The following is a 17,136-nucleotide window of genomic DNA, read 5'->3' as shown; positions in this document are numbered from 1 at the left end:
CACAAAATTAAACTGAAAGAGTATATAAAATAAAGAAACCATGCTTCACATGCAACTCTGGAATCAAGTGGGCATGAAGAGTCTGAAGTGTTTTCTCAGAAGCTCAAACTCCAGGACATCTCCGCGATTTGATAGCTGTCCTTCTGAAGTCAGACTTTCTCCGGCAGAGAGGATCTCTCTGCTCCCATGTGAGGCTGACTGTGTGTGCTACACGGTGGGAGCTGCCTTATTTCCTCACAAGTTCAGAATAGGCACCCACTTTACAGCTCTCGCTAAATTCCTGGAGCCCAGGTGTATAAAAATCCTTATATGTGTGCATGTGTGAGGTGGTCTTCCTATGTAACCCTCATCAGATTACAGCTCACCATATATCCCAGATTAATCACAAACTCATGATTCTCCTGCCCCAGTTTTCCTCCTGTATTTCCAGGCCCAGCTAACATCCTATTTTTTTAACTACCTGCTATAGCTATATCATTAACACAAACTATCAACTTTTTGAAGAAAAATATCAAAGGTACTGCTTAGTGAATAAATGAGATCCTACAGACCTTCTTAGTCTTGAATTCAGATATACAAACATGGGAGAACCCAGAAAAATTTCCATTTTTACAATATCACAGAATGCCTTCTGTCTCTATCAGGCAAATGATCTGGACAGTTCAACTTCTAACCTATGGGGAAGGGGTATATTGACGCCTGAATCCCAGTTGACAAAGATGACAGTCAAGTGGGTTCAATCTTCTTGGGGCGTAAAATTGTGAACAGACTCTCTCGGATCTGCTTGGTCTTAACCCCATATACAATGGGGTCCAAAGCAGGGGGGAAGAGCAAGTAGAGATTGGCCAGGATGACCTTGGCAGCAGAAGCTGTGGACGGGCCAAAGCGCTGCATGACCACGGAAAGAAAGCCTGGACCGTAGAAGAAGAGGATGACGCAGACATGGGCTGTGCATGTGCTTCCTGCTTTACCGCGTGCCTCGGGGGAAGGGAAACGCATCACCGTCCTCACAATCTGCCCATAGGAGTAGGCGATGAAGGCCACATCCCCCACACCAAGAAAGATTGCCACAGCAAAGGCATAGAGACTGTCCAGGGTCGTGGCCCCACAGGCCAGCTTCACCACTGCCATGTGCTCGCAGTAGGTGTAAGCAATCGTGTGCGAACCACAGTAAGACAGTCGATGGGCCAGGCTTGGAAAGAAGATGGTTAAACCCACACCTCGCAGTGCCACCAGGCCTCCGATCTTGGCGACAACGTCAGGAGTAAGGATGGTTGCATAATGCAACGGGTTGCAGATAGCCACAAAGCGATCCAAGGCCATGGCCACCAGGACCCCTGACTCCATGGCAGAGAATGCATGGATGACAAACATTTGGGATAGACAGGAGTAGGAGCTGATGGCTGTAGCACCAAACCAGAAAATAGCCAGCATCTTGGGCAGAGTGGAGAGGGAGAGGATCAGGTCAACAAAAGAGAGCATAGCAAGAAACAGAAACATGGGCTGGTGGAGCCTGTGTTCTGACCAGATGAGAGAAAGCAGGAGTGCATTCCCAGTTAGTGACAGGACAAACATAAAGCAGAAGGGAAGGGATATCCAGATGTGGGCAGCAGTCAAGCCTGGGATGCCAGCCAAGAAGAAAGTATGTGAAAGGAGGTGAGAATCATTGGAAATAATCATGGTGTTATCCCACATCGAGGAACAGAGGGTCACTGCAAATAAAGGCAGGGATATAAGACCCAGTGAGTGAAGATTAATAGGAAGTCAACAAAAGCACCATATCCCTCTTATCCCACAGTTAGTTCTAATGAAATATTCAAAATGCATCTCATTTTATTCAATATTTCTGCACATCTTCAAATTAGAAGAGCTAAAACAGTTGAAAATACATTGGTGAGACATTCAGGAACCAGATTCTAAGCTTAAACCCACAGTATGTGTGTTCTGGGTGAATTTATTCAACTGTAAATAAGTATCTAGTAAGTATTATTAGTTTAGAATCTTTCCTCTCAATCTCATACTTCAAATGCCAGTACTGAATGTAATTATCATTGTCCTTAGTGTCAGTAAACTAAGTAAATCACTAAGTACTGACTAAGTGTCAGTAAATCCACTGAACTCCCAAAACTGCCAAAAATATTAATGTCTGGAAAATCCTTCAGCTAGAGGCAAGTCACTCTTTCAGACTCGATTTGACTACCAACATTAGAGAATAATATGCAGTCCCTGAAGACGCCAGTGCTGGTCAGACCACTCCTTGCATTAATTCCCATCCTGTTCACTTGCTTCCCGACCCATTACCTCAGAGACTGACAGCCTCACCTGCTGTATCTCCCTCTCCTTCAAGGCGCTGATGTGTTGGTGTCTAACACTTTGGTGACCTGGAGAGTAAACAGAAGCTCTTGGAAACATCAGTGATATCAAGGCCAAAATGTTGTGTGTTGTAGTCACCTACTGAGAGCAGAGCGGAAAGTTATCCCAGCAACAGTTTGCAACATTATCTGCATTCCCAAGGTGCTCCCTGTGAAATGCATCGCTGTCTGCTATGAGAGAAACAGCAATCTAGGAAGAAATCAATGAACCAGTGTCACAGATCTGCAGAAGTGAATAAAACCCACAATTCACACCCACTGACCCCCTAAGCTAGCAGACGTTCTTCTGTCTCTGTTAGAGTGGCTCTTACAGGCCAAGAAAGAAGATCTCGGATCCTGGGACCATGACTAAAAGAGAGTAGCTGTACAGATGATGAAACAAGGACCAGCGAGCAGTGACTTGGGTGTTGTCTCTCTCTGACATCCTAATGTCTCAGGAACCATGACCTTCTCATGTGAAAGACAAGCATGGGGACACAAAGACATGAAGACTTCACTTCATCAGCACTGACCTAGGGCAGTCATCAAACCTTAACCCACCACATATCTGAAACTGCCCAAAATATGAACATCTGCAAAACATACTTCATGTAGAGGCATATCCGTCTTCCAGGTTTTACCTGGCTGCCAAGATGAGCTAATAATATATGGTCTCTAACAAACTTACTTGGTGTCTATGAAAACTTTGGGTGTAGAAGAACTGAATGACATGCTAAGTGTGAAAGGAATAGCCACTGATCTTACAGCACCAATGCTGACAAAAGCGAGCCTCTGATATGAGATAAAGAAACAAAAGTCATCTTGGGATGTGGCTCAAGAAAGAGATATCTTGATTGAGGGAGCTATTATGTGACTAGCAAGAAACCTTACACTAAATAAATTCCTAGGAATTCACAAGGATGACCCCAGTTAAGACCCTAAGCAATAGAGGAGAGGGGACCCAAATTGGCTTTGCCCCTAGTCAGGCTGATGTCTATCTTAAATGTCACCATAGAACCTTCATTCAGCAACTAATGGAAGCAGCTGCAGATACCCACAGTGGAGCACTGGGCTGAGCTCCCAAAGTCCAGTCGAAGAGTGGGAGGAGTGAGAATATGAGCAAAGAGGTCAAGACCATAATGGGAACACCCACCAAAACACTTACCTGAGCTAATGGGAGCTCACCAACTCCGGCCTGACAGCAAGGGAACCAGCATAGGATCAAACTAGTCCCTCTGAATGTAGTTGACAGTTGTATGGCTGTGGCAGACTGTGAGACCACTGGCAGTGGGATCAGGATTTATCCCTACTGCATGTACTGGCGTTTTGGAACCCATTCTCTTTGGAGGAATTCCTTGGTCAGCCTAGATATAGTGGAAGGGCCTTGGTTCCGCCTCAAAGCCATGTGTTAGATTTTGTTGACTTCCCATGGGAAGCCTTACCCTCTCTGAGTAGTAGAAATAAGTGGGGTGAGGGGGAGGGTGCGGGAGGAGGGGAGGGAGTAGGAACTGGATTTGACATGTAAAATGAGAAAATATTTTAAAAAAAAAAAAGGCTGGGTGGTGGTGTACACACCTTTAATCCCAACACTCGGTCGGGAGGCAGAGGCAGGTGGATGTCTCTGAGTTTGAGGTCAGCCTGATCTACAAGAGCTAGTTCCAGAACAGGCTCCAAAGCAACACAGAGAAACTCTGTCTGAAAAAAACAAAACAAAAAAATTAATTAATTAATTAATTAAATAAAAATAAAAAATAAAAATAAAAAATAAATTAACAAAAGAAAGCATGGTTTTAAAATGGCCAAGAAAGCTTGTCTCTCCCTCTGAAGAAAGACATGTAATTATTTTATTTTCCTTCAACCACAGCTGCCAAGGCGACTGTGTGACAATGGCAGCTGTAAAGGCTACAGAGAGGAAACAGAGGCCTGGAGGCCCGAGGTCATGGACCAAGTCCTGGTGTAAGTTATCGTCCCTGGCTTGTCACCTGTGCTGACCTAAGAAAAGCCGTTTCTAAACATCCAATTATGTTTCCACACATGTGAAATGATTATATTAAAATCTGCTCCTCAGGGCATAGTGAAAATTAAATGAGATTTCATATAAAAAGTTTCAACTATTGAAACAATCCTTTATTGGACTGCACATAATAAATAGTATGCTGGAAGCAATCTGGCTAGGAGTGATAGAAATTTGGGGATTTTGAGACAGGGTGCAGCAGCTGGAGTAAACTGATCAAGAGTGCTGCATCCACTCCCACCCAGCATGACCCCGCTCCCCTAATCACCCCAAAGCGTGCTGCTGTGAGGCGGTCGAGAAGTGTGGCTCTGATTACCTGAACATCTGCTTCAAGTTATCCTCTAAACAGTCCGTCCTTAAGCCTCTGCCTTCAGAAACTCTTAGAAATAATTACACCTGGTAACTCTGGGATCAGAAAATATTACTATTTTATCCATGAGCCTTACATAAATATCTAACCCAATAAACTCAGCAGCTCTGCCTCTATCAAGCAAGTAAGAGAGTCAGAGAAGGCAAGGGGTTAAGGAGCCAGAGAAACCTCAGTTCCAGAGTGCCTTCAAAAATGTTTGTCTATGAATAGTGCTCTAGGCATCAAGGAGGAGCAGGCCTCCAAAAAGCCTCCTATCCCAGGACTGAACTGCCTGCTTTGATGAGGAATTTCCACATACTCACTCCCTTTTTCCCTCGCCTGTCCCATCTAACACCACACAAAGTCTGTGCAGATTTCTAACACAGGATATAGTATTGCCTATGATGTTCTTTCAATTTTACTTAATGATATTAAGAGAAAGCCATTTCACCATCAGACCATCAGACTACCCAGACTATAGGACTGCTAAAATATGGATATAGCCTTTATTTGTCTCTCTTCCTACCCTGGACTGTTACTTACCAAAGAACTGTGTTGGTTGACCTACAGAAGGCTAAGAGGTTAGGCTTCATCAAGCCCCAAGAAAGAATATTTAATAGAATGCTTTTGAGACATTGTCTGTAGGGATCTGAAGTGAATTTTCAGCCACCTAGACACCAATTAATTTTTCTGCCTCCTCTTCAAACAAAAGTCTAACAATGCCTTTTCTTTTTATTGATTCTCATGGGAACAGCCCCGGCAGGGAATATTTTGAACAGCATTCTCCAGGGTACCTCTCCAATAGGGGACTAGGAAAGGCGTAACTGTCAAGGGTACTAGTAAGACCTATACTGATGATGATCTGAAAGAGGCTGGTCCAAGAGGGCTGAGGAAAAAAGCAGGGACATGGGAAGGAGTCAGTGCAGGAGACTGAGGGGAAAGCCCTGAGAAGAGTAGATCAATGTGTAGAAGAAGCCTTGATGGAAGGGAGAACGTGACCAGAGAATCCTGGTTCAGAAAATGCTGATAGTCCTGGACCTAGAGTTGCAGTGGTGGGTACAAGGCTAAGTCAAGGGCTGCATGTGTAGCTCCTTTATGTCTTCTAACAACTCAGTCCTTTAGTTGGCTTTTTTTTTTTGCTTTGGTTTTGGCTTTGGTTTTTCAAGGCAGGTTTCTCTGTAATTTTGGTGCCTGTCTTGGAACTAGCTCTTGTAGACCAGGCTGGCCTCAAACTCATAGAGATCCACTTGCCTCTGCCTCCCGAGTGCTGGGATTAAAGGCATGCATCACCACCGCCCGGTTTTTAGTTGGCTTTTCTATGCTTTACCCACCTCTCAGGCACTAAATAACTTGATAAAGATGTAGATGGGTTATCTAGGACTATGGTAGATTTGGATGTTCTATTGGGAAGAATTGGAGAACTGTGTGTTCAGCCTTTAGAAAGAAAGATATAAGTGATGGCATACAACAGTCTTCACGGATTCTTCAAATCCAGGGAGAATCTCCGACAGGGAAATTAATTTTGTCCTATGAAGCCTTCAGGAGAAACAAGAGCAAACACATTGTGCTGGCTAGTTTTATACTAATTTGACACAGTTAGAGCTATCTGAGGAGGGGGAAACTCAGATGAGAAAATGCCCCCACCAAACTGATCTAGTGGAAAGTGTATGGCGCATTTTCTAAATAATGATTGGTCCATCCACTGTGGTGGTGCCACTCCTGAGTGGGTGGTTTTGCAAGCTAAGCGAACTATGGGGAACAAGCCCATAAGCAGGACTCTTCCTCAGCTTCTGCATCAGCTCCTGCTTCCATGTTCCTGCCCTGACTTCCTTCAGGGATGGGGTGAGACCTGGGTGTTGTAAACTGAAGAAAACCCTTCCACCCCAAGTTGCTTTTGGCCATGGTATTTTGCAACAGAAATAGAAACCCACACTAGGACATGCATAAAAACATGTTTGAGACAGGGTCTCACTATGCAGCCTTGACCAGTGTGGAACTCACCATGTAGACTAGGCAGGCCTTCAACTCATAGAGATCCACCTGCCTCTGCTTTCTCAGTGCTGGGGTTAAAGGCGTGCACAACCACACCTGCATGAATATAAACTTACAGTTAGGATTCAGACAGATTTTTGTCTCTTCAGAATGATAATCTCTTATCAGAAAGTCGGAGGTCAACACAGGCTATTTCAGAAAAAAAAATCTCAGAATATTGGACAGGTGTGGACAGTACCAAGACTCTGATAGTCCATTTACTCGAGACTTGTTCTTAGAACACTGCTCATTTCTGGAAGAAATGAGGAGATAGAGCGGGGTCTCATTTCAGTTAAAGGTGGGGTTATAAACCTAGCGTAAAACGCTCTGCTGTCTGAGAAGTGACACTTGGTAACAGTGAGTTGAAGGCAGACAATGCTATAATAACTCTGAGACATCAGGAAACAGGTTAGGTACCAAACCAGGACAGAAACCTGACAGAACATGCAGGCAAGACAAGTGGCAAAAGTAATACAAAGATTGGAGGACCCAAGACAGACAGACAAGAACTGTAACAGAACTGAGCTGCGGGTAAGTAAGTAACTGTCTCAGTGAAAGGAGAGTAGATGAGGATGTGGACCGCAGGGCAGAAGTCCTCCAAACTATAAACGGAGACCGTGCTGTGTTTCCAGGCCGTCTAGACCCAAATAATCACACAAAAATTATATTAATCCCAACACTGGCCAATGGTTTATGCTTATTTCTAGCCATTTCTTATATCTTAAATTAACTCATTCTATTAATCTGTGTATCACCACTAGGCTGTGGCCTACCCTTAAGGTTCCAGCTCGTGTGTCTTTCTCCTTTGGCAGCTATATGGCATCTCCTCAACTCCGCCTACATTCTCTCTATATTTCTGTAGGGATTTCCTGCCTGGCTTTGCTCTGATAAGTCATTGGTTGAAACAGTTTTATTCATTAACCAATGGTAATAAAACATATTCACAGCATACAGAATGAGAATCCCACATCACAAAACTTTTAGATAAAGTCAGGAAATTGTACAAAACATCAAGAGATAGGGATAACCAAAACACAGTCAAGATCTTTGACTTCAATTAATGACATATATTAAATATATATGTATACATGTAGATACACACATGCACATATATCCTGCGTGTGTGCATATATGTGTGTGTGTGTGTGTGTGTATGTGCATGTGTGTGCGTGCGTGTATGTATGTGTGTGTGTGTGTGTGTGTGCTCCTCTTAAGATTCTGGGACAGTCTGCACACATGCTGTGATTGTTGAGCTTGGGGTGTTTGTGGGGCTCCTAACAGTGGAAAAGGGGGTATCTCTTACTCTTTTGCCTGTTCTTGGGACCCTTTACGTCCCGTTGGGTTGCCTTGTCCAGTCTTGGAATGAGAATTTGTACCTGGTCTTACTATGTCTTATTATGCTGTGCTCCTTTGCTATCACTGGGACGCCTGCTCCTGTCTGAAGAGAAACAGAGGAGCAGTGGCTGAGTGGGGCTGGGAAGTCTGGTTGGAGGGGAGGCTATGGTTGGGACATAGTGTGTGACAGAAGAAAAAATTTAAAAAGGTTGTGGGACAGAATATAGAGATTTTAAACTGGGTTAATGTCAAAGCAGAACAAAGCCCTGCTGTAGGCAAGGGAATGTGACAAGGGGGGATCTCTGGCCATAGCTTGGAGAGAGAAACACCTTGGAGAGGCTGTCAAATTGTGCCTACAGGGATTAGACAAGGCTTCCCAAACGAGGCCTTATTAGACAATGCTCCAAGATGATTCATTAACACTAAAAGGGACACCAAAACTCAGAAAGTAGGAAATTCTTTTTTCTTTGATTACTTCTTTTTATTTTATGTATATGAGTGCTTGCCTCTGCATATGTCTGCAGGCCACCTGTGGGCCTGACACCTGAGGAGGCCAAGAAAGGGTGTTAGGTCTCTTGAAAGTGGAGTCACAGATGACTGTGAGCTTCGTGTGGGAGCTGGGATTAAACCATGTCCTCTGGAAGAGCAGCAGCGGAAGAGCAGCCGCTGCTCCTAACCCCTGGGCCCTGCTCTAGCCAGAAAGTAAGGGATTCTTGATGAACATCTTAAAGATCCGTCTTGACCAGCAGGAGAGACAGCAGCTGTTCAAAAGGAAGGTTAGGCCCAGTCTATGAGGTCTTAAGTCCACCACAAAGAGTACTTCGTAGTATCTAAGGACTCAAGAAAGACATTTGGATAGACACGGAAATGATCTATGAAGGGCAGTCTGGTTCATACACACACCTGTCAGAGGCTGCCTGCATAGTATCTTGGGCATAAGAAGAAAAAAACTAGATTTAGGAAAAGTGTTTTAAAAATTCAGAAAAAAAAATGGGATAAAAAAAGAGCAATCTTGATGAAGGTTTTTCAAACGAAGTTTGTCAAATGTTGAAGAAGGAAATGACCATGAATCTGAGTAAGACTATAGAAAACGGGAGTTAGGGCTGTGGAGACAGTTCTGTGGCCAACAGTACTTGCCCACACTTACTAACAAGTGTGAGGAGCCGAGTTCAAATCCCCAGAACCCACATTGACAGTTGGACATGTATCTCAATGAGTATCTGTAACTCCCAAACTCCTACGGGGAGATGGGAGGTAGAAAAGCGGATTCCCAGAAGCTCATAGCCAGCTTATCTGAGCTGTATGCCACAGAGGAAAACCAACAAAGACACCTGTCTCATGTGAGGTGGAAGGCGAGGACCAGCACCCAAGGTTGTCTTCAGACCTTCATATGCTCACTGTGCGCATGCCCACATTCACATACACACAAATGTGCGTATATGCACACACACACACACACACACACACACGTACAGAAATTATTTTAAAAATAAAATAGAAGTTCATACCACATGTTTCTGCTGTGCAACCCATGGGTAAGTAATTGCGAGAATAAAAGGCAGCAGGCAGCATGCAGCACACAGCATGCATCATGTCATCTACAAGACAGGATGGTCTGAATATTATTATTTTAAGCAAAATAAGCTAAATTCAGAAAGACAAATGCTGTGCCTCTCATATGTAGACTCTAAATCTAAAATTAAAAATACATGAAAGCAGAAACAGGACTATTGGAGAAAGGGGACAAGAGAAGGTGTAAAGGGCCAAATACAATGGAAATATGCTGCATAGATCAATGAAAATGTCATAATCAAATACATTATTTTGTATAATGAATATCAACTAATTTAAAATTTTAAATGCATTTAATTAACACCAAAATGAAAGAAAATAGTAATTTAAAAGAAAACATGTCTCAAACCAAGTTATGGGGACACTATAAATCTGATAATAATAGATACATTACCAAATAAGAAAGCCTAGAAAAATATCCTTCATGTACATGGAATAGATGGAGATAGAGACAGAGACCGACATTGGAGCACTGGACTGAGCTCCCAAGGTCCAAATGAGCAGCAGAAGGAGGGAGAACATGACCAAGGAAGTCAGGACCGTGAGGGGTGCGCCCACCCACTGAGACGATGGGACTGATCTAATGGGAGCTCACCAAGGCCAGCTGGACTGGAACTGATGGAGCATGTGATCAAACCGGACTCTCTGAATGTGGCTGACAATGAGGGCTGACTGAATGCCAAGGACAATGGCACTGGGTTTTGATTCTACTGCATGGACTGGCTTTGTGGGAGCCTAGTCTGTTTGGTTGCGTACCTTCCTAGACCTGGATGGAGGAGGGAGGACCTTGAACTTCCCACAGGGCAGGGAACCCTGACTGCTCTTAGGGCTGGAGAGGGATGGGGAGGGGGAGTGAGGGAAAGAGGAGGGAAATGGGAGGAGGAGAGGAGGTGGAAATTTTTAATAAAAAAAATTCTCAACAAACTAATTAGCAAATAAAACTCAGCAATAGGTAAAAAAGAATAATATATTAGGAGTACATAAGGAGGTCTGTTAACACGAGCACAAGATAATTTGTCATTCAAATTATCTTGTTATAAGATAATTTCACATATTAGCAAAATACATGAGAAAGAAAGCATATGTCTTATTCAATGACACAAAAACAAACATGCAAACTCAGCACACAGCAGCAGGGCATTCAAACATGAAGATAAACCTGTAGACAATGAGTATGGTTAACGTGGTACATGGCGGTGAGAGATTGAAAGCTTTCCGCTAAAATTGGGAGGAGGTTATTTCTTCATTGTTCGACATTCTTAGCATTCTTATTGCCCACTGTGCTGGAGGCCCCAGTGATATATATAAGCAAATGAGAGTAGAGACTAGAAAGACTGAAGAAATGTGCACACACACCATGGTCGTACAAAAGCCTGTGATACAGACTGATAGGTGAAGTTAGCAGAGCAACCAAAGTCTTCAATCTACAGGGCTTTTATAAACCTCTTCTATGCCTGATATGTCCATGTGGGCCTTCTTAATAACTCGCCAAATAAAATCCTTCTTTAAAAGTGTAATTCTCTCAATACATCATTGAAATTTTTGCTGGCACACCACAGAGGTGGGAAATGTGGTTTCATAGTCTTACAAATTTCGCCTCCAGCAGAGAAAGGAAACTTTTAAACTCTCTGCATGCCTTCTACTGACAAAGCTTAGCTTGGTTCTACTGATTGAACAGTTCTAATTAAAGGGCCCAGAGGCATTTTACAGAGAAGGCAAATGGATATGTTTGTATTCAAGATGCATTAAACTGATTGCTAATAGAGTTCATGGTTGGAATATCAGTGTAAAATAATGCCATTATGATTACATAATTGCGACTTTTAAATTTATACTCCTGCCATTAACTTTTACTGTTTGGCATGGAAGCATTAAGAGACACATAAAAGACTGCTATGGGTACATAGCACATAGTCCACCTGTCTTCAGTGAATAGACACAACCCCCTTTCTCGTGGGTAGCTGGGATCCATCACCCCAGGAAATAGAAAAGAGAACTCTTTTTTCTGTTGCTTCTGTAGCATAATGCAATAAAATGAGTCCTTTGATATGATAATTTTTAACAAGGGATCCAAATTTTAAAATTTCTGAGCTCAAGATGTATCTCAGAAATAGAGCACTCCAGCAAAACACACACACACACACACACACACACACACACACACGTCTGTTCTAGTTCTCTGTTGATATTTGAATATTTTCATTGGCATAAATACAAGTCAAAATCCAGAATATCTGCCTATCGCAGTCAGGAAATACCAGTCCGCACAAGAGCACATATAACCTACTAGTCAGCTGTGCAACCGTCCGGATAGTAGCCTATGGTACCCTCACATCTCTCATTGTCACTGCTGATCATTAGAACAACGCTGACTTCAGAAACAGTCAGTGGATTAAATCTGTCTACCTATACTTACATACTATCAAGCATCACTAGACTAAGCACCTCACTACTCATCTCAGGAACCCTTGAAGATTCCCCAGGATGTAGGTTAGGGCATTAATGTGTTGATTCTGGGCCACCTCTGAACTTAGAAGTGTCTGTTCTGATGAGTGTCAACATGACCCTCTCCCCAAGGTCATACAAATTTTTTGTAATACAGTCTGACCTATCAGGTTCATTTTATTATTCTATCATTCAAAATTCATTTCAGACAATATCACCACTTAATTGTCTTTGACCCAAGCATAGGTATAATTCCATCAAGCGATATTGTTGTCATTTAATTCCACTAGTAATATAAATAAATCCAATGACCCAACTTCTTAGAGGAAAAAGTGGTGTTCAACCAGCTGAGATGGAACCATAACAGGTCCTGTGATATCCAGGGCTGCATGCACACTACACTGACTGGCTAAACATGCACCATTTTCAAACATTTATTTAGTTTTGTTTGTATGTGAATGGTTTGCCTATATGTATGTCTGTGTACCACTTAGGTATGTGTCTGGTGTCTATGGAGAGCATCAGTTCCTTGGAACTGGAGTTGCAGATGGTGGTGGGCCATCATGTAGCTGCTGGGAATTCACACACACCAACCACCATTGAGTTCATTCATTTCTTCTCAAAATACATTGGTTGGTGAAAACTATCACAAATAATGGCCTTTACCAAAACAAACTAATGCTTCTGTCAGGGAAAATAATTCATTACTCTTTATTGTAATTCAAGATTTAAAAATTCATAAAAAAAGAGAAAATGGTCATGGATGAAGGAAATAATCAACATGAATTTTAGAATTATTCAGTTCTAAAATATATCCATTATTTTGTCATTTCTTAGCAAGAATAATACATGGGTTAAGACAAAAGTAAACATGGTAAGTTTTAAGATGTGCAGAACACAAATAAGAGGAAGTAAAATAGTGTTGTCTCTAGAAAAGATGTTGATCAAAGATAAGGATCTTGATAGGCAGAAAGTTTTCAGACCCTTCCTATAACTAGGGAATTACTGATGAGACCGGAGTGAATTAATGTCTTAGGAACCTGGAGTAAAAAGTGGTCTGCAAGGCTGCCTGTGGGACCAGGGCTACTTGCCAAAGAACTCTTAAGTCTTATTCCCATGGCACCATTTAAGGCATTGGGCCCCTGAGGACAGAGTGAGGAGGGCCAACAGCGAACACAACAGAAGCAGGCAACTTGGGGAATTACACTAAACCCTCAGACTCCAGACGTGAAGAAGAGGGGTGTGTTCTGGATGGTAGGCTGTGCACAGGTCACTGTAGCATGGACAGCAGAAGCTGCTGCAGGACCCTTTAATGGGGAACCTCTTCACACCCTCCTAAGGGGGTAAGTAAGCCAGGGAGGGTCTGCATGTTGGGAGATGAACGGACAGAGTCCCAGCATTATAATTTAGTCCTGATTTGAGTGAGAGGTGAGGTGAGAGTCTCTCTCCTGTAGTTCTATCCTAGTCTCTGACTAGAAATCTCATCTCTGGCTTTCTTAGCTGGTTTTCTTTTCTTTCTACAATTCATCATCTTCAATATTTTCCTTCTCCCAGCTGTTCGCTTAGGTAGGGACTGGGATCTATGATCAGGAAGCAAGAGAGGAATGAGGCAGCGGTCGGAGCTGACCAGTGACGGTAGGCCAAGGGACTTGACGGGATAGTCTACATCCAGCTGTTTTATCATGTTTGATAAAATGTATATAATGTCAAAGACAAAAATTTAAAAATAGAGTATTTAATGTAAATCCAAACTGAATTCCCATTAACATAAATTAAAAAGCTGACTTATATGAAATCATTGTTTTACTCTGTCCATGAACTTCTAACCATTTCACTGGGCAGAAAACAAGAAGTAAGAGATATAAATATTTAGAAAGAGAAACAATACTTTTTATGCAACTTTCGTTCTATCTTTAAAATTTGCCTTAAGAAACAGTTTTAGTGAGAAACTAGACATTAACAATACTTTAGCGAAGAGAATGATATAGAACACAAAAATAAAACTACAATGTGTAAATATAAGGTATTTTAACCACCAGTAATTGTGTACTCGATACAATCAAAAAAAGTGAGGGACCAGGCAGTGGTGGCGCATGCCTTTAATCCCAGCACTTGGGAGGCAGAAGCAGGAGGATCTCTGTGAGTTTGAGGCCAGCCTGATCTACAGAGCTAGTTCCAGGACAGGCTCCAAAGCTAAAAAGAAACCCCGTCTTAAAAAAAAAAAAATGAGTTAGGCACAGGGGCACAATCCTGTAATCTCAGCACTTGAGAGTCAGAGGTAGGAGGGTCAGTTTAAAGTCTTCATGAATACAAAGCTAGTTTGCAGCCAAGTTGGCTTATACGAGACTCAATCTCAAAAAAGTAAATAAATGAATACAATGTAAAACATCATGAGTAACTTTAACATCATTCTTAAAGTTAATGAATACAAGAAGAAATAACAAAAATGAGGAATAATAAGGATTAACTCCACAGGTGATCATATGCCAGAAGAAATATATATAAATATATAATGTTTATATATGCATTTATATGTATAAGTATATTTAAATACATAATATAGAGAGTCAATCAGATATTATTCTTAAAAAATCTCAAAAATATAATAATTATGAGAACATCACAGTGCAACATTCTAAAGGTTTATTTTTTGTTTTGTTTACTACCTATGTGTATGCATGTGTGTATGTACACATGTGTGTACGGGTGCTCTCAGAGGCCAGAAAAGGGTGTCAAATCCCCTGAAGCTGGGCTTATAGGCTTTGTGAGCTCCCTGATATGAGTGCTAAGAACTAAACTCCACTCCTTAGAAGAGTAGCAAGATCGCTCAGCCACAGAGCTGTCTCTCCAGATAGCCCCAGAGCTGTCTCTACATCTGCTACACATTACACATTTTAATGAGTATTTTTAAAGAGGTGAATAAAGGAAGAAATCATCCACATTTGTGAGTGAAAATATGTGATGCAAAAGCTCCTCGTTTTTTTCCCAAAAATGTATCTGTCTGTAATGCCCAAACAAAGCAGTGCTATTTTATAAATCAACACAGAAATTCTAAAGTTAATCTAGAAAATTAATGCATCAGTGGGAATTAAAATTGAAGGGAGTAATTAGAGGAATGAAACTTTGTGTGTAATAAACTTCCTGATATTTGCACAAAAATAACCAGAAACAGAAACAGTAGATTTCCAGAATAGAATTGTGTACTCTGTGTGTGTACGTGCGTATGTGTGAGTGTCTATGTGTGCCATAGAAGACTCACTATATGACAAAGGAAGCAGAATAACCACTCAGTGAGAGAAGCAGAACCCATGTTTAACTATTCAAAATCAGTTTATTTACATATTTCTCATTAGTAGCAAAATCAATTCCATGCAAATTGGTTGTGCTATAAGCCAAAATGTCAATCATTAAAAATGAATAGTCATTCAGAAACAAATACTGGTAAAAAAAATTAGGGAAAGAATAATATTCTGCAATTATTCCTTGTTTGGATAATGGAATATAAATATAAACATAAACGTTTTAAAGTTTATATATAGCAACTTAAGTGGATACTTAAGTGAATACAGCATGTAAAAGCCACCAAACAGAAATTGGACAAAAGGTAACCGAAACAATCATCATCTGGGTTCTTTTGTACCTATCTGGAATTTTTCTAAAATTAAGAATTTATTGAGAATTCAGTATGTTCAAAAGACCACATTTTTGGTGAGACCGGTTTCTCTTCCTTCAGCCTAGATAATCATGATCTTTTTCTGTTTTCCCCTAATACACAGGCAGATGCTGAGAACAAGACATACCATGATATGGATACCACACTGCATGCAAGCAACAGCTCGGAGTTTCAAGTGTCTGAGTTCATCCTGCTGGGATTCCCAGGCATCCATGAGTGGCAACACTGGTTCTCCTTGCCCATGGCTCTGCTTTACCTTATAGCTCTTGGTGCCAATCTTCTCATCTTGATCACCATCTACCACATGCCTAGCCTACATCTGCCAATGTATCAGTTTCTTGGAATCTTAGCTGCAGTAGATATTGGCTTGGCTACCACCAGCATGCCCAAGATCCTGGCCATCCTGTGGTTTGATGCCAAGGCCATCAGCCTCCCTGAGTGTTTTGCTCAGATCTATGCTATCCACTCTTTTATGTGCATGGAGTCAGGCATCTTCCTATGTATGGCAGTAGATAGATATGTAGCCATTTGTCATCCCCTTCAGTATCCTTCTGTAGTCACTGAAGCATTTGTAATCAAAGCCACAATATCCATGCTTTTCAGGAATGGCCTGTTAACCATCCCAGTACCTGTACTAGCTGCCCAAAGGCAATACTGCTCCAGAACGGAAATTGATCACTGCCTGTGCTCTAACTTGGGGGTCACTAGTCTGGCCTGTGATGATATCACTGTTAACAGGTTCTACCAGTTGGCTTTGGCCTGGCTTGTGGTCGGAAGTGACATGATTCTGGTCTTTGCTTCCTATGCTTTAATTATGCGCACAGTGTTGAGGCTGAATTCTGCTGAAGCAATATCTAAGGCCCTCAGTACCTGCAGCTCCCACCTCATCCTCATTCTATTTTACTACACAGCTATTGTTTTAGTATCTGTCACTCACCTAGCAAAAAGAAAGTTTCCCCTCATCCCTGTTCTCCTCAATGTGCTGCATATTGTCATCCCCCCATCTCTTAACCCCATGGTTTACGCCCTTAGGACACAGGAGCTGAGGGTGGGCTTCCAGAGGGTGCTTGGCTGGAGTGAGTTTGTGTCTAGGAAGTAAACTGACTGTGTAAGGCAGAACACCAAATGCCAAATGCAGTGTTGCAGGAAAATGAAGGCATAGACTTTGAGCCCAAAACACCTTGTTAAAATTCCATCTCTCCCCATTTCCAGGGGCATCAGCTCAAACTCATCGACTTTGGGTAGTGCACTGCGTGTGCAAAGCTTTTCACAATGTTAATTCTCACTCCCTGTGACAGCCTATGATGCAAGTAGCATTCTTTCTACATTCTGCAGACGTGGAAAATGAGTAGGGAAACTTTACCAA

General features: G+C 42.0%; 2 protein-coding genes across 2 annotated transcripts; one reads left to right on the top strand and one right to left on the bottom strand.

The window, feature by feature from the left end:
• Positions 1 to 726: 726 nt before the first annotated feature.
• On the bottom strand, positions 727 to 1,680 carry LOC148121542 (olfactory receptor 52K1-like). Its single transcript, XM_087907690.1, has one exon. It carries the CDS (start codon positions 1,678 to 1,680, stop codon positions 727 to 729), a length of 954 nt encoding a protein of 317 aa, XP_087763816.1.
• A 14,223-nt stretch (positions 1,681 to 15,903) lies between these two features.
• On the top strand, positions 15,904 to 16,869 carry Or56b4 (olfactory receptor family 56 subfamily B member 4). The gene has a single exon (XM_048427708.2). The coding sequence runs from the start codon at positions 15,904 to 15,906 to the stop codon at positions 16,867 to 16,869; it is 966 nt and encodes a 321-aa protein (XP_048283665.2).
• The last annotated feature ends 267 nt before the right edge of the window (positions 16,870 to 17,136 follow it).

The sequence above is a fragment of the Myodes glareolus genome, chromosome 7, assembly GCF_982192425.1.
Source record: "Myodes glareolus chromosome 7, mMyoGla1.1, whole genome shotgun sequence".
Taxonomy (NCBI): Eukaryota; Metazoa; Chordata; class Mammalia; order Rodentia; family Cricetidae; genus Myodes; species Myodes glareolus.
Note: the sequence above shows the minus strand (reverse complement) of the source record. Positions and strands in the feature narration are given on the sequence as shown.